The sequence below is a fragment of the Prionailurus bengalensis genome, chromosome B2 (assembly GCF_016509475.1).
Source record: "Prionailurus bengalensis isolate Pbe53 chromosome B2, Fcat_Pben_1.1_paternal_pri, whole genome shotgun sequence".
Taxonomy (NCBI): Eukaryota; Metazoa; Chordata; class Mammalia; order Carnivora; family Felidae; genus Prionailurus; species Prionailurus bengalensis.
In genome coordinates this window covers 67,677,803-67,704,625 of record NC_057349.1, presented here as the reverse complement: position 1 = coordinate 67,704,625, position 26,823 = coordinate 67,677,803, and the positions used below count along the sequence as shown (strand labels likewise).

General features: G+C 38.6%; 1 protein-coding gene across 2 annotated transcripts in view; it reads left to right on the top strand.

Annotated features, from left to right (window-relative positions):
• Window positions 1-26,823, top strand: part of FILIP1 (filamin A interacting protein 1) — a 189,001-nt gene that overhangs the window by 56,221 nt on the left and 105,957 nt on the right. For both annotated transcript variants that reach the window (XM_043591843.1, XM_043591842.1), the window contains exon 2: window positions 23,121-23,402. In XM_043591843.1, the coding sequence (XP_043447778.1) occupies window positions 23,127-23,402 (276 nt within the window). In that variant the 5' untranslated portion in view covers window positions 23,121-23,126. The remainder of the gene's footprint in view (window positions 1-23,120; window positions 23,403-26,823) is intronic.

Here is a 26,823-nt window from a genome sequence, read left to right as displayed (position 1 = left end):
CACAGAATCCGAAACAGCCCTCCAGGCTCTGAGCTGTCAGCACAGAGTCCGGCGCGGGGCACGAACCCACGGACCGTGAGATCATGACCTGAGCCCAAGTCGGACGCTTAACCGACCGAGCCACCCAGGCGCCCCTGTGTGGTCCCTGTAAACCAGGGTTTTGTTTTGGACAAGGGTCCTGTCTTAATATGTTTGGGCTGTTATAACACAGACTAGGTAGCTTATAAGCAATAGTAATATAATTCTCACAGTTCAAGAGACTGGAAGTTCAAGATCAGGATGACAGCATGGTTGGGATCTGGTGAAGGCTCTCTTCTGGACTGTAGACTGCCAACTTCTTTCTGTGTCTTCACATGGTGGAAGAGACTAGGGGAGTGCTATGTGGTCTCTTATAAGAGCACTTATCCCATTAAAATTTTTTTTTTAATTTTAAACGTTTATTTATTTTTGAGGGAGAGAGAGAGACAGAGTGCAAGTGTGCTCTGTCAGCACAGAGCCCAATGCAGGACTTGAATTTGCAGACCAATAGATCATGACCTGAGCGGAAGTCAGACATTTAACTGACTGAGCCACCCAGGTGCCCCTAAAAATTTTTTTTAATGTTTATTTATTTATTTTGAGAGAGAGAGAGAGAGAGTGCAAGCAGAGGAGGGGCAGAGAAAGGGGGAGAGAGAGAATCCCAAGCAGGCTCTTTGCTGTCAGAGTGAAGCCTGGAGTGGGGCTCAATCCCACAAAATGCGAGATCATGACCTGAGCCAAAACCAATAGTTGGATGCTTAACCAACTGAAATCACCCAGGCGCCCCAAGAGCACTTATCCCATTTATGAGGGCTCCATCTTCATGACCTAAGCACTTTCCAAAATCCCCTCTCCCAATACCATAACATGGGGCATTAGGATTTCAACATATGAATTTTGGCAGAATACAAACATTCAGCTCATAGCAAGTCCCCAGTGACCTTTTTGGAAGAGTATGGCAATTGCTCTCTAGGAAATTATATTTGAAATTAGTTATGCATAACTATTTCCCAACTTCTTTTTAGTATTCTATTATACATTGATCATCCATTAATTTATCTAAATCCCTTTGAAATCCAAGATGCTTGACTAATTCCAAGGGGTGAATACTGTTTTACAGTGTTAGGAACAGCTTACTTTTTATTAGCCCTCATGCATACTTTCAGGACTTTTATATTTGCACACTGTAGCTATTGTTTTATGATTTAAGAGACAGAGAACATGGCTTTGCATCCTCCAGTTATGACCATACTTGCTTACTGTCCCTTTAATCATGTCTCAGAGCTTTTAGTAGCTTAGATTTTCTCCTCTCAACAATCCTGGGAAATTGCTATGATGTCGGACTTCTGTGTTAATGTGCTGAAGATAAAAATTCAGATATTTGGAGACATTTCATTTGAGGTTATTTGAGGAGAATATAATATTGGCTGATCACATTGTTCAGCAGCTTGTTTGTAACCCCCATCTCTGGCAAAGGTTTCCTATTGGAGTCTTTCCAAATTTATCTAGTTTCTGAATCTTTTAGTCACTTTTTGGCTTTCCTGGTTTCTCTGTAACATTTCGGAATCCTATGAATTCTCCATCTTCTTAATAAAAAACCCACGAGTAGAAGCAACATTCAGAGGTCCTTATGATTTCTGAGGACTTTTAAGAGATCTGTCTACATTTTTTCCACATTCTTCAACTTATTTGAGCCAGAATGGGGCCACCTTTTCCAGGAGATCAAGTAGAGTATGCTGGTGCTATTACATTTTCTCATACACTGCCTTTTCCCCACTTAGTTTAATCTAATTACACAAAGATGTATTGCTCATACATTTTGTGTAATTTCTGTGCTAATTGCTAAAGGGTTTACAAAAGTGAGTTAAATGATTTTTTCCCCCCAAAACAGTTTATGATCTTGTGGGATGAAGGAAATGGTAAAGACACCACAGCTGTGCAGACCATTTCTGCTTCTGTTTTTATTTTTTACTTGGGTTAAATTTATATAAAGACTTCTAATCAAACCTCTGTGGAATAAAAGAGAATAAGAAGAGAAAAGCAAAGTCCTTGGGCTGAATATGCTTATCATGTACTATGAATAGTCTTGCTCCAAAGGATGAAGTCCAGATGTTGGACTTATCCCATAGTTCAGTGAATGACAAAGTCATAATACTATATCTTTTATAGCTTCACTATTTATACATAACCTGTGATGAAGCATTAACCCCCTTTGACTAATCTTTTCTGCCTATAAAGATCCACTGGCAGGCATACATTTAAGCCCAGTTGGAAGAAGCATATTCCTGAGTTCATGGCAGTAAAACTGGTTGTCGTTAGACAGTCACTGTGCCAAAGTAATAGAATGTAACAGAGATAATACAGGAATTGTTACAATGCAACATGACTAACATAGCCATCATATGCAGGACCTAGTCTCTAAAATCTTTCTTTTCAACAAATTAATTCATGAAACCTTATAGCTCACCTCTATGAAAAGGAACAGTTAGTGATCATCTGTCTTAGATGGAGAAACTGAGGCATAAAGCAAGCAGTCAATTTCTTTGAAATGTCCAGTGAGCAGTTAATTTCTTTGGAATGTCCAGTTAGCCTCTTAGCCAACATTACTGATGACTAATTCTTGGTTCCTGACAACAATTCTTCCCAAGCTAAAATATGTTCTCAGCAAATCGTGAAACTCATGACCAATGAGCACTGTTCTGCTTGTTCCATCAGAGATGCATTAGAAATCTTCAAGGTCACTGTTTGTTTGTATATATCTGTGACATCATGTTTTGGACTGTGCTTGAGGCAGTTACCTCATAGCGAGTAAGGAGAGATCCCTGACTGTATCAACACATCAGTAACTGTTACCGAAATACCACAGACCCAGGCTCTCCCATGAGGCATCGCTGGCCAAGAGGATTACTGAAATGAGGAGCGTGAGGAAGATGAGAAAGCCAATATGCTTATGAACTAAGCTTTATTTCTAATAAAAGAAAAGAAAACAAGAACAAAACACTGACTTCAGTTCAAAATCCAGCTTGTTTTCTTTCAGAGGCTATTTAAGTTTGTCCATACAAACTCATATTTTTCTCCCTAGCTTATGGTCACGTACCTTAAGAAGACAAATTGTTTCCTTCTGATTCTTTTCTTCCTTCTCCTTGCTTTTCCGTCTGCTTTGAAAAACCATGATACTGTGGCCTGGGACTTGGCTGGTCAGAATGTGCTTACTCTTGACAGGCAGAGAGAGGGTTAAATGAGAGGAAGGAGCACGGGATGCTGAGGTTTATCTGACATATCCATTTTGCCTACTTCTGCCTTCATAGTATCTTAGGAATGTGGGGAAACCTCTCCAATCTGATTCTGCCTGCATGGAAAAGTAAGAACAGGATCTTGAGGCTACAGCAGTTACTTGGCCCTTTCTCAGTGGTGTGCAGAAGCCAGCTGGCACTGGCTTGCAGGGGCTGACCGTGCTCATCTCCTCTCAGCTCTGCATTCAGTGATGTCATGGTAGCTTGAAATTGGCCATGATGGGGGTATTTATGCCATAGAAATCTGCAAATGCTGCCTACCAATCAGGGATTTTTATCCCCTGTAGAGCTAGTTCACCAGCATATCATTGCCCTTTAACTTATACCTGAAGGATTTCTGCCAGTGTCCAGTAAAACTTCACCAAACATCTGACACAGTGTGAGCTCAAGATGACAACTCAACACGAATTAGGAAGAGATAAATTCTCTAGCAGTGTCAACATCAAAAGATAGCTTGGGGACAGAGCTTTATCTGTCCTATAATTTGTATGAGCAACTGCTTAAGGGTCCACCAAATAAGTAGCAATATATGACACAAGTGTGCCTTCTTTCTTTTTTAAAGGCTTATTTATTTATTTTGAGAGAGAGAGAGAGAGAGAGCATCTGTGCAAGTGGGGGAGGGGCAGAGAGAGAGAATCCTAAGCAGGCTCCATGCTGTCAGCACAGAGCCAGAGGCGGGGCTCAATCTCCCAAAGTGTGAGATCATGACCTGAGCCAAAATCAAGAGTCAGATGCTTAACCGAATGAGCCACCTGGGTACCCCTAAAAGTGTGCTTTCTAAGCAGGTGAAGCTTCAAGATAATCTATAATCCTTTGTTCTCACTTTCAACCAGATTAAGCCACTAGATCTGTCTCCAGCAAAATCTTAGCAAGCCTTGCTGCCAACTTTTGGTACATTCATAGTTACAGGTGAAGGCTTTTTGCAGCAGTGACTTCTGTGAGTCTGTGGTTTCTGTGATCCCAAGGACTTTTAAAAGGCACCAGAGGGGAACACCTGGGTGGTGCAGTCAGTTAAGCGTCTGACTCTTGGCTTTGGCTCAGGTCATCATCTCATGATCTTGTGAGTTCAAGCTCTGCACTGGCAACATGGAGGCTGCTTGGGATTCTCCCTCTCCCCCTCTCTCTCTGCTCCTCCCCCACTCATGCTGTCTCTGTCTCTCTCAAAATAAATAAATAAACTTAAAACAAAAAAAAGCATCAGAGATTTTGGCCCCACCATTGCCTTTAGTGTGTGGGGAGTTTGACTAGTATCTGAGTATTGGGGTAAACCCTGGAGGCTTCTGGACTTCCTGAGATCTCTTCTTTGTTGCCTTGATAACATGTCAGCAGCTTCAATGATGGCAGGAGAGGCCACTGGCAGCAAGAACAAGAGAGAAGGAAATATCTGAGTCTCTTGGTAGCTATCAGGACAGCATCAAGGAACACAGTTATTCACCCTTTTGTCTCTGGAACTTCTATTTCTAGAAGAGTGAGGGTCTTTGAGGAGAATCTACAGGTCCCCCAGTCACAGGTATGAGCAGATTTTGAGAGACCATAATTTTACTTCTAGATAATGGTATTCCAGGGGGCATGATTTCAAGTTCTCAATCTGTGAAATGGCAGAGGCATAAAAATGTGGAGTCTGAATTCAGGCAGACATGATTTAATTGTTGGTTAAGCCCCTAACAATCACTTATCCATTCATTCATATTTCAAGATAAAAAAAAGTAAAGAAATCCCCAATGACTTTACATCCTTCTCTGAAGAAAACTGAACAAAGTTATAGAGGTCTCTGGACATATAATATAATTTTGTGCTTTGAAAAATAAACTGCTAGAATACAGAGTACTTTAAAAATTTTTTTGAAAGATCACATTAAATATTCACTCTCTTTGAGTCATTGTGGATGAAACCTATGCCATCTTGTATAGGGAAGGTGCTTAGTAACATTTTTGTGGAACTGGCTTTGAGATAGGAATATTGATTCATTTTTTTTTATAATACATTAAAAAAAATTGACCTGGAAATTAACTCATTCAGCCAGTCAGTTAGCACATGCAAAAGATCTTATTAATTCCTCCAGCTCCCACGGTGACTTATCTATTCAACCAGAACAATTTTACTGTGAGTTCCATAATGACACAAATCACGTACAATTATTTTCTTTACCCAGTGCTTTGCACTTTGAAATCACCTAATAAACATATATTGAATGAAGATAATACAGTGGATCCTGAAAATAACTTCACTAATGACAGTCATATGAATTTTGTCTTTAAATTTAGTTTTGAATAATAAACTGTAAAGTAACAAAGAAAGGTTTATTATAAAATTTCCTTTTCAATGACACATGCATGTGAGGGTATTGTATTTATAAATATACGTGACAAGGTGATCTGACGAAAACAGTGGGACTCTTTTATTTATTATTTTCTTCTTCTTTTTTTAAAATTTCATTTACTTATTTTGAGAGAGAGAGAAAGCACGAGTGGGGGAGGGGCAGAGAGCGAGAGGGAGAGAGAGAATATCAAGCAGGCCCTGCGCTGCAGGCGCAGAGCCCGATGCAAGTCTTGAACTCATAAACTGTGAGATCCCGACCCGGACCCACACGAAGAATCGGATGATTAACCGCCACAGCTACCCAGGCGCCCCCAGTGAGACTCTTTTAGTAAAATCTAAGCAGCCTACCAAATGTAGGGTGTGATTGGTTTATAATCTAAGTGAAATCTATAGAGAAAGAGAAACCCTCTGTCTGTGTTGCTGTCTAGGACTTTGGCTCAAGCAAAACCCAGCTATTTATAATCCTTGGAAGAGAAAGTATTTTCACAGAATTTCTATATGTCAATATCTTTTACATAGTTGTGAGAGGTTTTTAGAGAGTAGTGCTCTTATCTTCTGAGGTTTTCTTTTTTTTCCCTCAGTTTTATATTTCTTCTTATGTTCCCACTGGTCACTGGGTACATTTTGCTAGAGCAGAGGTATGGAGAGGACAAAGAGGTGATCAGGCTCGTTAGCTCCTTTGGCCCACGTGTCCAATAAGGCAGGCTGCTTCTCTGCCTAGAGCAGCTGGCTGTGGCTGGGCTGGAGGAAAATTCTCTGTTCACAAGTTATGCCACCTCCCTGCTCTGGTTCGTCAGCTGCCTGGCAAAACTTTGTCTTTGGCCACAAGTGTCATTAGATGAGAGAATATGGATGACAGAAAGCAAACACATCACCACTCCTAGAAAAGCAATTCTCAGTTTGTGTTCTGTGGATGGTGAGTCATGCTGGTATACTAAGAACAGAGAAGCACAGAAAACAAGGGGAAGAAGAGTAAAGGATGCCCTCCCTGGTTGCAAATTTGGAAAATGCTCACTTTGGGCATTTTCGTTGGCTTGAATGACAGCTGATGGAAATGAAACGTCAACAAAATAGGGAGGTAGTATTGAATTACTGAGAAAGTATTTTTTCTCATGGCTGCATGAGAAACAGACTTTACTATTTATGTACATCTTAATTTTCAGACATTAAAATTATAGGAACATAGCCAAAATTAAAAATAACCTGTGTTTTGTACTTTCTTGATGTGTAACTATAGAATGTTCCTTGACCTTCCTCTGCCCTTGCTCCCACTATTTAGTTACCATAGCGACCACCAAGGTTCACTTTTTTTTCTGACGTGGAAGAACAACACTACCATATGAGGGACAAACTGAAGGCTGAACATGCAAACACAGAGTACAGTCTTATTATAACAAGCAACTTGCCCGAGTTAATCCGTTGTGTGTTGTTACACACATAATTAGTATTTTGCTGCACTTGTCCTCCATTTTGAACTTATTCTAAGTCCACATCAGGCCACTGAACAGCTATGCACTTTTGTTTATATTCTTTCTTTAGCCTGGAAAGAGCTCACTCATCCCCCAGACCCCAGGGGAGTACTGCAATCTGAGAAATGCTGCGTCCTCAAAGCTTGCCCCTCAGTCCTAATCTACAGCCATTTGTCTTTGCACGCTTCCAATTTTTTTAATGACCTTTTTCAGGATCAGGTCTAGTTATTTTTTAGATCCAAGACTGCTACTAAAGCATTTCTCAAGATGCCTTTTATTTTAAAAATCCACCTAAATGTCTATTTTGTAGAGCATTTTTTCACATGAGAAGTCATTAGGATATGAGCTCCCATTATATTTATTTATAATGTTTATCAGTATTTAGTTTTTTTCTATTTTGGGATATAATTATAATATGCCTAATACATTAAGAGATTAGCATAACACACTTCATAAATAAACATACAAATGTTTGGGATAAGTGATTACAGTCTTAGGTAATAGGTTGAACTGTCAAAAAAATGTAGGGACCAATATCTTGGACTATGACATTCTTGAGGGAAGGAACAGGTTTTTTTTTGTGTGTATCCTTGCATCTGGCATAGTTCCTGGGTGCTTGTTACTTGGTATAGTGGTTCACAAAAAGTTTGTGGAATGAAATATAACCCACAGTTCCCAGGTTGAGAAATCCAGGGATTTAACAGGAAGAGATCAGTGTGATATTTCCTTGTCTTAGTTCCTACCTAAATTAGTATAGAACCTTCACTTCACCTCAGGTTAATTTCAGAGGTGATCCCCAGAGGGTGTCTATTGGCCCTCCAAATGTTGTCCTGTCCCTGGGCTGGCTTGAAGACCTATTGGTGCCAGTGCTACTTCTGCTGGTTCCAATAGTGACCATGCACAAGTTCCCCAAATCCTCTCCATGCTTCCTGCATGGCCACTTCTCAAAGCAAGCCCTCAGTTCCTTACAGAGCCTCTCTTTTCCATTTATACTTTCATTGTAGGCCCCTGTCAGCCTTATCTTTTGCCTGCATGTCTGTAGAGGCATCCCTAGGAGCACATTCCCTGCTATGCATAATATTCCCTCTCCCATTGCAAAGGGACAATTGTCTTTGGATCAAGCTTGTGATAGACCACACCTCCTTCCTTTTAGATAATTTCTTTGCAGGAGGGTTCTTTAACCATCCTGCACACAGAGTCTGCTTCTTGTCTCTACTACCTCCCTCATTCATTTCTGCCTGCCATCTAGGCTAGTCCAGACTGGACCCAAACTCAAATGGTTTCAAAAGACAGGCAGAAAATAAACAAGTGAAACTGGCCAAGTGTTTATATATTAAACCCATAGGAGTAGTCATTACTAAATACTCTCTTTTTTTTTCTCTTGATGTTGCTTTTGTTTTTATCCTTAGATACAGAGAAGAGTTTCTCTACTAGAAGAAAGCCATAGTGCAATTGTAGTGGTAAATATATGGCAATTAACTCTTTTGTCTCAATGTTCAAGAGGTAACAGAGAGTAGTAAGGACTGGTAGTGAGCTAGCAAGTTAAGTCCTCTAGCCACATGGGTCAGCCATGATTCAACTCCAATGAAACGTAACTATGTGGGAAGATGGGGTCCCTTGTGCCAGATATTCTGATTTTTTCAATAAAACCTGCATATCTAGATTATTTTGTGAAATCTTCTGCAAAAAAAGTCTGATTCTTTTTTATGGCTGAGTGATATTACATTGAATTTATATACTACATCTTCTTTATCCATTCATCAGTCAATGGACATTTGAGCTGTTTCCATAATTTGGCTATTGTTGATAAATCTGCTGTAAACATTGGGGTGCATGTCGATGACATGTATGGAGCTAGAGAGTATAATGCTAAGCACAGTAAGTCAGTCAGAGAAAGACAAATACCAAATGATTTCACTCATATGTGGAATTTAAGAAACAAATGAGCAGAAGGAAAAAAGAGAGAGAGAGGCAAATAGATTCTTAACTATAGAGAACAAACTGATGGTTACCAGAGGGAGGTGGGGAGGGGTATGGGTTAAATAAGTGATGAATTATTAAGAAGTGCACTTGCGATGAGCACTGGGTGTTGTATGTAAGTGTTGAATCATTAAATTGTACACCTGAAACTAATATTACACTGTATGTTCGCTAACTGGAATTTAAATAAAAGCTTTTAAAAACATGAAAATTTGCAATAAATAAATAATATATAGTAAAAAAAAAAATCTAATTAATTGCTCTCCCCACCCCGTATCTGCAAAGAGATTTTGGCCTATAGAATATCATTAAAAATTTTATTTATTTATTTATTTATTTATTTATTTATTTACTTTGAGAGAGAGAGAGAGAGTCCACGTGTGCATGCTCCTGCACAAGTGGGGGAGGGGCAGAGAGTGAGGGAGACAGAGAATCCCAAGCAGAATCCACTCTGTCAGCACAGAACCTGATGCAGGGCTCAAACCCATAAACTCTGAGATCATGACCTGAGCCAAAATCAAGAGTCAGATTGCTTGGGGCTTCTGGGTGTCTCAGTCAAAAAGCATCCTACTTTGGCTCAGGTCATGATCTTGCAGTTCATGGGTTCGAGCCCCACATCAGGCTCTGTGCTGATAGCTCAGAGCCTGGAGCTTGTTTTGGATTCTTTGTCTCCCTCTCTCTCTGCCCCTCCTCTTCTCATGCTCTGTCTCTCTCCCTCTCAACAATAAATAAACATTAAAAAAAAAAAAGAAGAGTTGGATGCTTAACCAACTGAACCACCCAGGCACCCCTAGGACATCATTTTTTAACCTACAAATCTGAATCCTCAAACAGAGACCCTGTTGGAGGATGAATGATAATTAGGCATGTAATTAGTAATGTAAATGGTTACAAACAATATATATTTTTCTAGTCAAGTCAAATATTTCTAGTTTAGTTATGGGAAGAGCAGAGATCTTCTAGTTGAAATAGGTAGATATTTTGAGGCCTCTGCAATTTTCTGGACCTATCTTAGTCCAACCTTGTCCTTGAATGTTGGTTCTTAATGTGTAGTCTGGGAGCAACAGCATTATCAACGCCTGGGAATTTGTTAGAAATGCAAATTCTCAGGACCCACCCCAGACCCATAGATTCAGAAACTCTGGGGGTGGGAACCAACAATCTGTGTGTTAAAGAGCCCCCAGGGTGATTCTGATGTACTTTGAAGTTTGAGAACCAAAGAGGCTTCCTTTCAGAGGGAGCCTCTCTTCCCTGCGGTATGCTCCTAGAACCCTGGCAGCCTGTATAACCTTAGTCTTCGGGCTTCCTTCGCCTCAACCCCAGGTTTTAGGAGCCAAGATATGTCTGCTATGTGAACTCTGGGTTCAGCTTGGCTCTCCAAAAAAGGGTACTGGATTAAGACACAAAAGAGGACGTTGGTCCTTAGTAATGGAGGAAAATGGATTTGAAAATTAAGTGTGTTCAGAGGGGGAGAGGAGGAAAAATATGTCCCCAGATTTCTTCTTGGACTCCCTCTGCCATGGCTTATCTAGTGGTATGATTTAAAGAAATATTGTCTTTGCTCTACTTTTAGCCTCTTAAAAATGGCTACTTCTGTTTTAATTTCGAAGACTCACTATGGTTCATAAAGACTAAGGAATACAGAGTTAGTGTAGTGACACTACTATGTGACTTAAATTTAGAGAGGTTGATTTCTTAACTCCATCTTGAAATTCTGAAAGAGTGAGAGTTCAGTAGATGGGTGAGAGGTTATGTTTGGGCTTGGGATACACTTCAGGCAAGTCTGGGCTGGGAAGGCCCCTTGTGCAGCAGAATGAGATCACTGGGATCTTATTTTTATAATTTCAGTGAAAGGCACAGGTGAGGAACACAGATGGGAAGGCAGGAAAAGTGCCTGAAAGAGAGGTTAGGAAGGGCGGAGAAAGGCAATGGATAGCTTTGGGGCAGAACACCTCTGTGTCTTTCCCTCTTTTCAAACGCTTCTCATCAGCCTCCTCTCAGAGATGTGCAATAATTTCATTGCTGGAAAGTCCCTGAGCTCTGGTAACCTCCAGGCCCCACATGTGAATCTTACTTGCTTTTCTTTCTCAAAGCTAAAGCAGGAGCAGTGGTGATTTAAAGGGAAACTCATTTATGTATATTGCCTGAAGGTCCTGTAGCACTTATGGTTCATAAACTGTATCCAGTGTTATATTTCCCAGTTAAGACACCCCAGAAAGCCGAAGGACATAATTCTAATACTTTATTTGTTTAAAAATTTTTAAAAATGTTTATTCATCTTTTGAGAGAGAGAGAGAGACAGTGCCAGTGAGCACGGGGGAGTGGCAGAGAGGGAGACACAGAATCCAAAGCAGGCTCTAGGCTCTGAGGTGTCAGCACAGAGCCTGACACGGGGCTGGAATTCACAGACTGAGAGATCTTGACCTGAGCTAAAGTTGGGTGCTTAATCGACTGAGCCACCCAGTTGTCCCTCTAATACTTTATTTCTTTGTGACTGAATTCAAATTTAGTCTTTAGTTACTTCCCTTTATACTCCTTACCTCCAATACCCGCCTCAGGTGGAGAACTTATCCTGGACATTTCCTGGTAAATTCAATTTTGTCTGGTGATATTTTTCTTTTCTTTTCTTTTCTTTTCTTTTCTTTTCTTTTCTTTTCTTTTCTTTTCTTTTCTTTTCTTTTCTTTCTTTCTTTCTTTCTTTCTTTCTTTCTTTCTTTCTTTTTTCCTTTTAAAGTCGATATATATAGCTCAGTCCTAGAAAAAAATCAGAATTCTATTTCAGTCTTTCCTTTCCCTTCTCTCAAGCTCCCTTCCTCCACATTTTGGGGTATCACACAAACACTGTGCTTCATCTGTGGGAGGCAGACTTACTAACTTCACAGTAAGAAGTTTGCTAACATGACTAGGTTGGTGGGAGTAACAGGGTGGGAGAAACTCCAATATCTGGCTCATATTGACTGCCCTGCTGCAGTCAGGACTGGCCACGTAATTTAGAGGGCCCAGTGCATAATGGAGATGTGTGGCCTCTAGTTCAAAAATGATGAAGGATTTCAAGACAACAACAGCAGAGCATTAAACTGAGTGCAGGGCTGTGTGCAATTGCATGGATCACATGCTTTATAAAGCCATCTTACCTATGTTCTCTTGTCATCTCCCAGCCTGGCTTCAGGTAAAAGTAGTGGCCACAGCTCTTTCTGGGGAAGTGTCCTCCTGTCTGTCCTGCTGTCTTAGAATCTTACCATAATTCTCATAGGTGTTACAGATTCCCTGAAATGTAGCTATGCCTTTTGTCGCATTCTTTCTTTGGGTGGTGTGCTTTGAAGCCCTCTGCCTCGGTAACTCTTCTAGTAGCATCTCTCCAAGATACCTTCCACCCTTGCTGGGCACTCAGCCACTTGTATATCTTATACTTAGTGGGTATCAGTCTCTATTACCCCCTTTGTATGCACACATGCTGCTCAATCTCTATCATCTGTCTGCATGTCCCATGGCATGACTGATGCCAGTGGGAATCCTACTCTCAAATTGTAGTATATCAGGTTCTCCCACCTTAGATTCCTCAAACATTGTGAAGGAACTTTTTATATTTATGTTCTTCTTCAAATTATCTGGAGGAGAAGAAGAGGATAGATAGACAGGCAGATGGCATGGCTACTGTATTATCTTTTCCCTCATTTTTTTTCTTCTTTCTTATTTTCAGCCATTTTTCTAATGACTGTAAACTGGGGGAGGGAGTGGGGAGTAGCAGAATCCAGCTCCATTTCTCCCAGTTTAAATGCACCTACTAATTATAATTGTCACCAAGTCTAATCGGGGTTGGCAAACTAGAGGCTAGGGGTCAAAGGTGGCCACACCCATCTGTTGATGTATTGTCTGTGGCTACAGCAGAATTGAGTAAATGCAACAGAAACCAAAAGGCCTGCAAAATCCCAAATATTTAATATTTACTTCTTTACAGTAAAAGTGGCTAACTCCTGTGCTAGACAACCACAGCTGAAAGTAAAGTGCCTGTCTCTGGTGGTAGCTAAATGGGGGTGTTGAGAGGTGTTGGATGATCTCAGTAGTTAATCTGCCTCAGATGAATACTTCCTGCATTACTACCACTAGTAAATATTCTCACATACATACAGAGTAGAATAGGCATTATGATTTCACATATACGTAGTGGGTAGAACAAACATTATTATCCTCATTTTACAGATAGGAAAGCTACCAGTTAGAGAAGTGAGGTAGCTTATCCAGGGTTACAGAATAAGTGAATGTGGGGTTAGCACTGGGGACATGGCTTTACTGATTCCTTAGGGCTAATGACAAACATCTCCAGGAGTACTCAGCATGTTAGGAAAACACATGCTAAGGATGTTGCTGTATGAGGTCGTGGGACCCCTTAAGGTCCTCTGTGGGGTTGGGGTATGCTGAGGTAGCACGGCTGGAAGGTGGAGAAAAAGAAGTGGTTTGGGGCCATTATTCCAAAAGGTGGTGACTCATTTTCTTACATACTTCCTGCCCACACAGTGTCTGAAACTTGTGTATTATGGTAGCATGACATTTTCTATGGGTTAGATTCCTGATGCATCATAATTAGCTAATCACAAAGTTCTATTTACTCTTTTTACCAGCCTTTGCATTCACATGGAAACCAAGCTTTATGAAGATTGGATGATTGATGTAAAATTCATAGTCTCCTCACACAGTATCAGACTGATAAGAAGCTGTAAACATCAGATAAATATCTCTGACAATTACGTGGCTTCTGTTGCATTCATAGAATGTGATTCAACAGAAATATCTTTTACTTTTTTCTTGCTTGGTGTATAAAGTAGCTGTGCTCTGTTTTCAATTTAGGCTCCCTATACTCTGATCTAGCCCAAGATGAGGGATGTTCAGGGGTAATTAGAAAAGACAGAAGTCAGGAAGAGTTCAAAACAGATACAACCCATGACTCACTACATTACAACAGATTTTAATTTGCTCTTTTATGTTAAGAAAAGGTCTAGAGACTGAAAAGAAAAGGCATTTAAAGGACACCTGAATACAATTGACATATGGGCAGGCAATTAGAACACATGAAGTCATCATAGGCACACAGATGGGGCGATCCATGCAGTATTTCGTCTTCTCCCTTGGTAGCACGAAGCAGTGATGTCCAGACCACTGCATGTGTTTCTCCTCGTGGAAGTTAACCCATCTTGTTGACATTGACCAGCAGTTGTGATTTGCCTCACATTTCTTGCAAATGCAATAAAATTATTTACGAATAGTTGCTGCAGAAAGGCATTTTTTTCTAAGAGAAAACTTGTCCAGTTAGTTGGCTTACTAAAGCAATCAACTACTGAGCAAACTAGAATTTTTTAAAATTTGCCTAATTAAACAAATCTTTTTGATTCATATCCAGTCGTAAAACAATTGTCATGCTCCTGGAGTCTTAGTTACTTTTTCAATTCAAAAAATTAGAAGTCAACGGTGCAAGGGCAAAGTTCCTCTTCAGCTTTGTTGAAAACCTCAAACACTGAGAAGTAGAGGCAGCATAAGGGGAGCAGTGGGGGAAGAGAATGTGGTCTTAAGAATAAGGTATGACACCAGTAGAACTTAGAGAAAAATATCCGCTGGAACAGTAGGATTCTGAATTAATTATTGTTGTTTGGGACTATTTAGTGGATGTTAATACCCTGAGACTGAACTTTCAGTTCCATAACAGTGTGGCTATGGATTCATTTGTATTGCGGTAGTCCCGGTATGATGGGAAAAGCTTCCGTTCAGATTTCCCCCTGCATAAGGAGAATCCAAGCAGGCTTGCATTCTAGCTCAGGCTTTCCCAGGTACTTGGCCATGTTATTTTGGGCAAATGTCTAAATCTCTCTAAGCCTCATTTTCCTTATCTTTATAGGGGGAATAATTATAGTACCTGCTTTATGGATTGTTATCAGAATTTCATGAAATGATGCTATATATGTCAGGTAGTTAACCCAATGCTGAGACCATAATAAGCTCTTTAGTAAATGTCAGTTATTATTTCTGTGAATAGATGTAATATTTAAGAACAATTCATCAACTATAGACTGCTGAGATATAGTCTAAGGTATTTGTCTTTCTGTCTACAGATAGATCTTTTGTTAGTGGAAGGGAAATGACTGATTCTTATACTATTCTGGGGCTGGACCGTTCCAGGAGTGATGAAATGCAGGAAGGAATTCTGGTTCCAGCTAAGCAGGAGTCTGGTAATTTTCCAGAGATGTTCTCTTTGTCACATGATAAAACCATTGTTTAGCAATTTTAATTAAACTAAATAGTAACACTTTTTAGAGGCCATAGGTACTGTTAAAATGTCTGAAAAAACTGTAGGGCTCGAGTAGAAAGAATATAAGGAAAATTAACCAGAAAACCAAAGCATTGTCTTAATCACTTACATTTTAGGCCTTATTCTTTCTTGGTAATCAATGACTACATATTATATACTATGCCTAGTAGAACAGTGACATGAGAATTACAATAATAAGTATTATAAATATAAAAATACTTAAAATGTATTTGAGGTTCTGGAATGAGTCATTAATGTTGAAAATGCCAGAAAAATGTGATGTCATTATGTCATCGTTTCTTTATGAAATAGTATATTTCTAGATAGTTAAATGCTTTTCTCTTTTATACAATTGACAGTACCCTTGTTTCTTTTTTTTCTTTTCTTTTTTCTTTTTTTAATGTTTATTTCTGAGAGAGAGAGAGGCAGAGACAGAGAGATAGAGAGACACAGAGAGAGAGATAGACACATGAACATGGGAGGGGCAGAGAGAGAGGGGAGACACAGAGAGAAGGGAGCCAAAGCAGACTCCAGGCTCTTAGCTGTCAGCACAGAGCTTGATGCGGGGCTCGAACCCACAAGCCATGAGGTCATGACCTGAACCAAAGTTGGAGGCTTAACCGACTGAGTCACCCAAGCGCCTTGACAGTATCCTTATTTCTGTGAAGGAAGTGAAAAGAACAACAACAGCAAACCCCAAACTTGTTAGGATAATAGAAGTAAGTATAAAGAGGTGAACTGACAGTTGGCAAGGCAGGTCATCCTATTTTGCATTCAAAGTTTTAAAACCCTCACATTGTACATTCATTTAGACTCAAGTATCCAATTATGAAATACTTATTTCATGGCAGTTCCCTGATCTATTATTTTATTATTTTTTTTCTGGAAACTTTTTTCAGGTTTGCTTTTATCTTCCTTGAAGGATATTAAACAGAAATCTATAAAATATTTCACCATGGTTTTAGGCTAGGGTAGAATAATATTTTGCTACAGTTATAAAATTTTCCTTGAACTTTTGATAACAACATCACTGCAATGACTCCAAGAGAATCCCCTTTCTTGAATTCTAACATTTTGTGGCATTATGTAGAATAATTTTCAGTTGGTCTGGATATATCTGTCTTAGTAGAATGAAAATACCTTACTTAAACAAAAAACCTTGGTTATTTTGAAGATTTTATGAGTATAGATAATGGGCAGTGAAAAATCATTTAACATGACTTGTTTCTAAATAGGATGAAGAAAATGAAAGAAAATCATAAAGGAAATTTAAGAGTAAACTTAGGAACACTTGTGAACAGTTTGTGTCACTAGAATGAATGATCATCTCATGAGAAATGTTTGAACATTTCATGAGTTGAGCTAGTTATTATTAGACTTAACCAAGTAAATAAGATATGCAGAGGGAGTACTCTGGCATTGGTAGAGAATAAACTAGTTGATTTGATGAGTCTTTTACATTTTAAAATTCACATAAAACTAGAACAGATGTTTTCTTTTGCCTTTAGTTTTGGACATTTGGGATATTGTCATTTATGTCCAACAGAAAGAACCAGGACAGTTCCATGCTAATGTTCTGGAGGCCCCACTTACAGCAAGACTTTTGCCAGGCCACACTGTAAAAAGTAGGCTTTTCTGTAAATGTGTGCTTTCCTTTTTACTATGTACTATAATTTTTCCTTATAATTCTATAAAATAATTTAAAAATAGAAATTGTATGAATAAAATTATTGTGACATCTCACCCTATGCACTAGGTAAGTTCTTGGAAAAGTATATAGATAAAATAAAAACAGAAACAGACAGAGGCTGGATACATGAGAAGCATAGGAAATATGCCAAAACCTAATTTATACAGAAAAAAAAAATTCTCTTGGTGGTAGGGATGGGGAGTATTGCAGCCAAGGTTGAATCGTAACACGAAAAGACAAATCTGAAAGGAGGCAAGAGCAAGAGTGAGAAAAGGGAAGAGGAAAATTCAGGGTCAAGACTTGCAGAAGCTAATGAAGGTAGGCACTAGAATGGGTATTTCATTGCTGTAGACATTTTTGTTTGTTTTTTCCTTGTTCAAATGCTCTAGAAATACTTGTTACTTCAGCATAAATGGCTTAAAGTCTTTATAAACATTTTCTGATTCCTAGGATATTATTCACCTGACAGTATGCTCTGGTGATTGCCCAATATAATGGGGGGGCAGGGAACGAAGAAGAAGGATGGCCATAGATAAAAGAGGAAGGTTTGAAATGATATTTGGTATTTCTTTTCACACCCTAGTCAGCAAATTCCATGCAAAGTATTGCTGACTAATTACTATGAAAGGAAAAGTAAGTGTATTTCTTGAACTGTGTTAAGATAATTTACTTATTAAAAGAGGAATTTGTGCCCCAGATAACATTGATTCATTAAAAAGGGCGGGATGGTTACAAATCTGATGTGAAGTTTCAGTTTATACCTTTTACTTAAGGAGAACTTTCTTCAAAGGATGTGTACTGGGGTAAAGCAAAAGTATTTTTGGCCTCTTTCAGAAATTTTGTTGTCTGTATGTCCCAAACTGGCAGCCATTCAACCAACTATTGAGAGCCTACAGCGTGCCAGATGCCTTTTCTGTTACCTACCTGATATTTCTGTAAACACAATGGGCAGGATTTGGCCAATTCTGATTAAATGTTTACTATTGTTTAGCTCCGGGGCTTTTAACACAAATGATCCCTGTTCAGACTTCACATCCTGTTTTCATAACCTGTATCCTTAATATTTAGCCAGGTTGCTTCTTGGGAAGGTTTAAAAATGATTCATCGTTTCACAAGTTCTGCAGCAGTTTATGATTTTAGCAAAAATGTTTTCGCTTAGCAAACTAATTTCAATTGCTGGTGTGAGTTTTGCATGAGTGTCTGTGGAAGATGAATGGATTTCTCCAACTCTATAATGTGAAGTGAAAAGCATTACCTTAGTAAGCATTTGAAAATTTTTCTGGATCATCTGATTTACAGGGCATTCCCTGACGCCTACAAATATGCATGTGTTTAAGAACTTGGAGGAAAGCCATATAGTGAGTAGGTATGTAGAATAAGACCTGGGTTCAAATCCCAGCTCTTCTATTCACTAAGAGTAGTTGAGTGATCCAGAAAAAAGATATTTAATCTCTTTCAACCTCAGTGGCATATCTATAAAACTGAGAATAATAACACCTACCTCCCCAGGGTTTATGTGAATGTTAATCTAAATGAAATGCCATATGTAAAATGCTTAGCACACTGTGTAGCACTTAAACATATGTGAGAGCTGTTAGAATAAGGAAGAGCATGACTGTCACTAAATGTGATACATGGAAGTCATTATTGTCTTGACATTTTCTACCTACAAAATAAAGTAGTTTAAAGTGGACATTATTGGGGTGCCTGGCTGGCTCAATTGGAAGAGCATGAAACTCTTGATCTTGGGGTCATGAGTTCAAGCCCCACATTAGGTGTAGAGATTACTAAAAAAAATAAGTAAACTTTAAAAATAAATAAGTGGGGTGCCTGGGTGGCTCAGTCGGTTAAGTGTCCGACTTCGGCTGAGGTCATGATCTCACAGTTCGTGGGTTCAAGCTCTGCATCGGGCTCTGTGCTGACAGCTCAGAGCCTGGAGCCTGCCTTGAATTCTGTGTATCCTTCTCTGTCCCTCCCCTGCTCATGCTCTGTCTCACTATGTCTCTCAAAAATAAATAAGTGTATAAAAAATTTAAAAATAAATAAGTAAAATAAACAAAGTGAACATTATTGATGGCAGACTTGGTTATACTATTGATAGATTATGTTTTTCTCTTTTGTATATGGTGTCTACTTCCTTCCTAAAACATTTCTAGTTTTTTATCTCTGAGTGCTTTTACATTCTTGAGATAGGATAGGTGCTGACTACTGACTTCGTTGTGGAGATAAAAACAGTAGACCCTATTTGGATCACTAAGAAAGGGCTAAAATCCATGTGCACATATCAAAGGAAAAGCAATTAAAGTGAAATTTCAGTATCACAGAGGAAAAATATTTGCTAATACAGAATTAATATCGTGGTCTAGCACGTGAGATTTTTATTTTTAATCAAAGTGAAATAATACGGAAGAGAATAGATAACTCAAGATTTTGAGCTGATTAGTGATATAAAATAATTAGATAATTCTAAAATATGTGGGTTTTGTGTAAAAGTAGTAAGTTCTGTAACTGATTATTTCTATAATCAAAATTAATGAATATAATTCCATTAATTCTGTAAAATCTATTAATACTACAATATAGTTTATTTCAAAATGTGTCAGACTGAAATTTTTTAGAAAATACTAAATATAAAGATAATTTTAATAAGTAAAAGTCACTTTCTGTATATTTGTAAATATGGTTGAGTAAATGCATATAACATAGATAATTAGGCATTTGTCCTAATTTGGGAATACCCAAATGCTGTACATCCTACAAAAGATATAAAAAGTCCAGGGAAATAAGACACCAACACATGCTACAGTCAAATATAAATGCTGTGTATGGTTAAGGCCATATATGATAAAATTTAAAACATCACCACCTTACTTCCTGTGCTTTGGGAGCTATTGTCTGGAATTTTTTATCAATGCATCACCTAAATTGACATTGTCAAATCAATATCAGATGCACCATCCCAAAGAGCCTTAAGATTTTATAGAGAAAATTATTTCAGATAAAAGGAATTCACATGTGGTATAGAGTTGTAGGGAGTCACAATTTAGTTTGGGAAGCCCATGTGTCTTAGTTATGTTGTATAGCAGGTAAAAACTTAAATTTGCAATTGTTGGGCAATTTTCCCTCTACGCTTTTAGGTTCTTGGCTGATATACTCCTATAACAAAAAGACAAATTAATAGGAAAAAAAACAAACAGAAGTTTAGTAACATGTATACCTTTTCTATACATGGGAGAGAAAGTCTCAAGCCATCACCTTAATATGTCCTCAGCTAAAGACAAAAGAAGATTTGGGGGTGAGAGGTTACCTCCTGGGAGGTTACCAGGAAAAGCACCGTGAATAAGGGTAAAGTGTGCAGATTTAAGTCCTTACTTTCTCTACTGAGAAGATTTTCTAGGAATTTAGTCATTCTTCTCTTCTTGGTACAGACAGGGAGACACCCTTACAAATGGAGATTTCCCTTATCAATTTAATGTTTCTTACAAAAGGGTAACTTCTCAGTTTTCAGAGCTTCACCTGTGTCTAACATTTCTTAAATAATTGATATGCCAAAGAAGCGTATTTTGTTCCCCTTCAAAACTTTCTATTCATTATCTCTCTCTTTTTTTTTTTTTTTTTGGCTGGGAGATTAAGTCAGTCCTCTCTGCCCACAAACTGTGGTGAAGCTAGTAGGTCTGCGCCGAAGTGTTCTGGCTTCCATTACAAAGAGACATCTATTCTTTCTTCACCAGGAAACACAAAAGATGCTCTAAAATTTCAAGAACCAATCACTGAGTGAATCAGAAAGTAGGGTGCCAGTGTTAAGAACCATTTCTTCAGTTTATATTGTTCAAATTCAGGGTGCTTTAGAAAGTTCACACACACACACACACACACACACACACACACACACACCAGGGTCCATTTGGTTATAAGAGTTCAGTTCAAAAAAGGAGCATGAATGTAGATTTCAAGATTTGTTGGGAGAATTGAATATGCACTATCTGAAAGGAAACATCACACTATATTTATTTTTCTATTATAAACTAGTGTTTTGAAAAGCTTTCCTTGGTTTCTTAAGTATGGTTGGGTTCATAAAGGAAATTAACTTTCAGAAAACAGTTCTCTATTTTATCTGGAGTGAGTAATGAAAATCCTGCTGCTTAGCTGTTTAAGGGAAGGACTATTTATACTATGAGTTTTAAATAAGTGCATGTGCTAAGCTACTATATTTGAGGGTTTAGGCAAATTTTGTAGTACAGCCCCCTGGATATTAGAGCTCTCTTTCCTGCACTTTGAGTCCTAGGCTTTGAGTTCATTTTGTTTGTTTGTAACATACCTGTCAGTCAAGTTCTTTTGCTCAGAGACTGACAGAGAATCTGGAAAGCATTCATAATGGAAACACCCAAATGTGCTACCAACCGGAGTAGTTACCTGCTGCTTTATCTTTTTTCTTTATTTTACCTAAAAAAATTTATTTTTTTATTTTGAAATTGATCTGTTTTCTCCAATTCTTTGTGCTTTTATTCTTATTACTATAAATGGCACAAAAAAGAACAAAACAAAACAAACCCCTGATTTTGAAAAAGAGGTTATGGAAAAACAAAATTCCATATCACTAAAAACAACACCACCCTCTTCCCTTTGAATTTCCCTTTTCCTCTCTCCATTTTAAGTTCCCTCCACCCCATGTGGATTTTTCTGTACATTGTGACATCCAGCTGGTTCCTGGCCGGGTTTGATGTTTGAATTTTCTGATAGACTTAATTTAGAATCACTTTTTATTTTATTTTATTTTCCCCCCAAACCACTATCTATCTATCTATCTATCTATCTATCTACTTATATATTTTTAATATATAAATCCAAGTTAGTTAACATATGGTATAATAACATCTGTTGTTGCCTGTGCCGTTAATTTTAGCCATAGAATCACTTTTTTAAAAATTCATGTTTTGGGGTGCCTGGGTGGCGCAGTCGGTTAAGTGTCCGACTTCAGCCAGGTCACGATCTCATGGTCCGTGAGTTGGAGCCCCGCGTCGGGCTCTGGGCTGATGGCTCAGAGCCTGGAGCCTGTTTCCGATTCTGTGTCTCCCTCTCTCTCTGCTCCTCCCCCGTTCATGCTCTGTCTCTCTCTAACCCCAAAAATAAATAAACGTTGGAAAAAAAATTTTTTTTTAAATTCATGTCTTATTTTATAACACCTTTTGATTCAGAGAACTATTGCAAACATAATACTGAGGGTTCCAATATATCCCACACCCAGTTTTCTCTGTAGTTAACATCTTACACTAGTATGGTACATTTATTACAATTTATGAACCAATATTGATACATTATTATTTTTTGATACGTTATTATTGACTAAAGCCCATGCTTTATTCATTTTCCTCAGTTTTTCTTGATAATGTCTTTTTTCTGTTCCAGAGTCCCACCTAGGGTGCCATATTGCATTTAGCTGCCATGTGTCCTTAGGTTTCTGTTGGCTGTGACAGTTTGTCAGATTTTCTGTGTGTGTGTGTATTTTTTTAAAGTAGGCTCCATACTCTATGTGGGGCTCGACTCACGACCCTATCAAGAGTTGCATGCTCTACCAACTGAGACAGCCAGGTACCCCAGACTTGCTGTGTTTTTGATGACCTTGATCGTTTTAAAGATTACTGCTCAGCAGTTTTGTAGAATGTCTTTCAATTGGGGTCTGCCTGATGTTTTTCTCATTGACTTGGGTAATGTTTCTGGGGAGGAAGACCACAATGGTAAATTACCATTTTTATCCATCATATCAAAGATATATACTATCAATATGACTTAGCACTCTTGATGTTGACCTTAACTGCTTGGCTTGAGATGTTTGTCAGGTTAGAATCACATTTTCACTTTTTCCTGAAGACTATCAAAGCCTTTTCCTGATGATTTTAATGACATTCATTAAAGCTATAAGGAAGCTAACTGGGACTGATCTTTTGGTTTTTACTTATTAGTGATGTTATGAAGCTGCTAAAATTTTCTAAGTAGTTAGACAAAAATAATTTCACTGGTAGTAAAAACATCTTCTCTTTTTTCATGTGCTGTAGGTGGGAATGAGATCCCGAAACCAGGGTGGTGAAAGTTCATCCAATGGGCATCTCTCCTGCCCCAAGTCCTCTATCATCAGCAATGCTGATGATAAAAGTTTCTCAGAAGATGCAAAAAAGAAGAATAAATCAAACAGAAAAGAGGATGATGTCATGGCCTCAGGAACTGTCAAACGACACCTAAAACCATCTGGAGAAAGCGAGCGAAAGAATAAGAAATCCTTGGAGTTATCCAAAGAAGACCTTATACAGCTACTCAGTATAATGGAAGGAGAGTTGCAGGTAGAGTCAAATTTTCTCAACTATGTGTCTCTAGTTCCTAAGCTATGAAAGTGAGAGACTATGAATCCATCTCCCTCACTGGACTGTGAACTTCATAGGGAAAGGGGCTATGTTTTTCTTATTAATTTCAAAATCCCTGCCACAAGTTTTTACCAAATAAATATTTGTGGAATGAATGAATGAATGAATGAATGAATGAATAGATGTCGATTCCAACTTCCAGCTTCTCTAGCAGCAGACAATTTCTTCATAATATGATGAACACAGGATCCTGTCCTTAGTAACCAGTGAGGTTATCTAATTTAGCCATTGACTGTGGTTGAAAACTATAGAAAAGTCATGATTATTAGAGGGCGGAGTTTAGATCAATGATTACTTTTGCTTTTTTCTAAAAGGCAGATTAAAAGGGAGATAAAGAGATACAGGCAAAGAGAGAAGGAGAAAGTGAAAGAAAAAGCTTTGTTTAAACCAGCCTTACTCTTTTCTCATTTTTTCGTAACTTTCAGGTTTAATTTGCTACACCGTCACAGGAGTTGAGATGCACACAAATGAGCAGAGCGTGGTATTGTGAACATGTAATATTTTCACAAAGCGCTTTAAAGTCTATTATCTCATTTGATTTCAACAAAAATGTGGGTATTATTATCTATATTTTATGAGGAGGAAGTTGAGGCCCAGAAGGGTTAATGGTTTGTCCAGATCTCATCTTAGTCCTCCTGATTCTAGTCCAATGCTCTTTCCACTGCCATCCTCACCACGCTTCTGTAGCTGCCATAAACCAGGTCCCCCTTAAATGTATGCTTTTAGGGATCCAAGAGAGAGTTGGGATTCTTTTGAGTTTCTGAGCTCTGGACAGTTGTGTTTCTGAAAATGGGGGGAAAAACTTTTTTTTTTTTTTGGAGGAGAAAATGACTTAAGAGTGAAGTTGCTGTTTTCCTTTTCATTTTTTTTTAGACTCTTAGCCTGTATGAGCCTTGAGGGGAATGCTAACAATTGCATGAGATGAAACCTTTGTTTGGTGCTATTTGCATCAGGGATATTATTTGCAACTTACCCTAAACTAGGGTGGGCTAGCCTATCTGTTCCTGTTCTCATCTGTGTGTGCACACAGATAAGGAAACCCTGGGGAAAAGAGAAATAAAAAACATACAAAACTCAAATTTTAAACAAAGAAACAAACACAATTGAACTTATCATTTATGGGCTGAGAAAAATCACATTTACATTTCACCGGGAAAGATGAGATTTTCCAGAATACCACCATTATTAGAAATAGCTTCACCACTCCCAGAAAGATGATTGTTTTGTCTATTAACATTTATTGTGTAAGGAGGCAGAATATATTAGTCTAACTTTTTAAGCTGCCCTCAATCGACAGATATTGACCTGAGTGAAAGGTACAATAGTTGTCTTGGAAATTTTCACAATACAATGTCATCGGCTCCCTTCTCGCCAAGCATGGTGACTTGTTTGAAGCCTGTGGCTCTTCCAGATTCTAATTTCTATAGAAGGCTGTTATAGTGGACTCTGGAAGGTATTTAAGATTCCTGTGGCTTTTATACTCATGGTGTTGCCAGATATGGTTTCAGAGCCTAAGCATGCAAAATATAAGCCCACATACCCAGAACATTAAGGAAATTAGCCAGAAGGTGCCAAAGAAATGCATTTTGCTCTCCATTTAACTTTATAAATACTGGATACTTTACCTTACATAATAGATATATTCCTGAACAGCAAGAAATAAGTAAAAAGTGTAAGATATATGTGGAGGAGGCAGTGAAAGAAAAGAGAAATGAAGGACCTGGTATTTTAAGAAATTTCATGGTGAATTCATTTTCAAAGCAAATAATCTATCCCCCTATATATTTCTATGCACACACATATATATGTAAGTGTATGTACTTGTAAATGCAGATTTTGAAATATTAGGTTTGTTTAAAATGAGAGTGTTCCTGTATTTAGAGCTGTAGATCTATGTTCTTGTAGCAGAAACCTGTCCTTTATTAGCATTGTCATGTGAGAGGGCGTGTGTGCTGTAGCTAAGAGTGGAAGGCAGTTGGCATTAGCAAATATGAGCGGGCTGGTGCAAATGTGGCAGCTGTGTGCCAGGTTTGCCAGACTAGAGATAAGAAAAAAATCTATGTAAAGTTCTGGTGCTGTGAATAGAGGCAGGGCTATGCCTTGAGAGGTAAGTTACCTTCAGCTCAGGCCTCTATGCCATTCAGCTTGAACATTTAGCGAGTTGTCTTCCAGGCCTTCAAAAGGCCACCCGTTACTCTCCCTTTATGGAATGGCTGGAGCTACTGTTCCAAGATTATATAAGATATTGGGGCCAATAGGCACCTTTGAGGAGTCTATTCACCTCATTTATATTAAAAATGTGAAACTGATACTCTGACAAATTATGTGACTTTCTCAAAGTTGCATAGCAATTTAGTTAACATTTGCTTATTTCCAAATTCCTTGTCTCTCAGTTCAATCTTCCTCTCATTATATTATTTACACTTGGGGATGTTCAAGGGTAAGATACAAGACCTTTATATTTATTCTTCATCTTGAGAATTTCTTTCAAGTAGTCTTCTAGTGTGAACTCCAGGGCCCAAACCATTTTTTAGGTAAGAGAAATTGAGGATGGTTTCTTTCACATCCAGGTGGTAGAGTATGATCTGAGCCTTGAAGTTTGGTGTGATCTGGATCTTGAGAAAAATGGCAAAGGGCAAGGGTGCCACATGGCCATGGTCTGGGCCCTACACAACTTTGGGAGGCTTCATATTCACTAGGAGGGCTGTGCAGCAGCTTAGCCTTGGAGAGACTGGAACTATTTGTCAAAAGAAGTAGAGTGACACACAGCAAAAAGGGGCTTGTAATATTAGGGAGATAGACCAAGATCAAGTCTGCCTTTAGGAGAAGTACCTTGGAAGTGACTTGGGGACAAGGAGGAGATGGCAATTCACTCTTGTATTCATCTCTTGTATTCTCTCCATCTTGATATCCAGGGTTTTGGACATTATAAACAATTAGGTGTGTTTTCTGGTACCAGTGGTCTGCCGTCTTTGGAATCTGTTGTGTGATCTATGGGAATTTGTTTAGCCAACATTATAACAGCATGACCTTTATTGTTAGCATTGGCTCTTTGAAAAATTTGCAAGTTTGCTGTTTTCTTTGCCAGTCCAGGTATCCAGTGAACTCTTGCAGTGCACTCTTGATGTGTATTAGAGATGGAGTTGCCCTTTTCAGGGATTTTGGCATTTTAAGGAGTCTTATCTAGAACCGGTGATGCCATGACCCATGTTTTGGAGAGGTACATCTTCCAGGCTTTTCAAGCCACACCTTAGCAGATGCAAGCCTGTCATTTCAGCACAATAGCTGGCCAATATTGCCTGCATAGAAGTAGCTGGGAATGGTTTCCATTATTATTCTT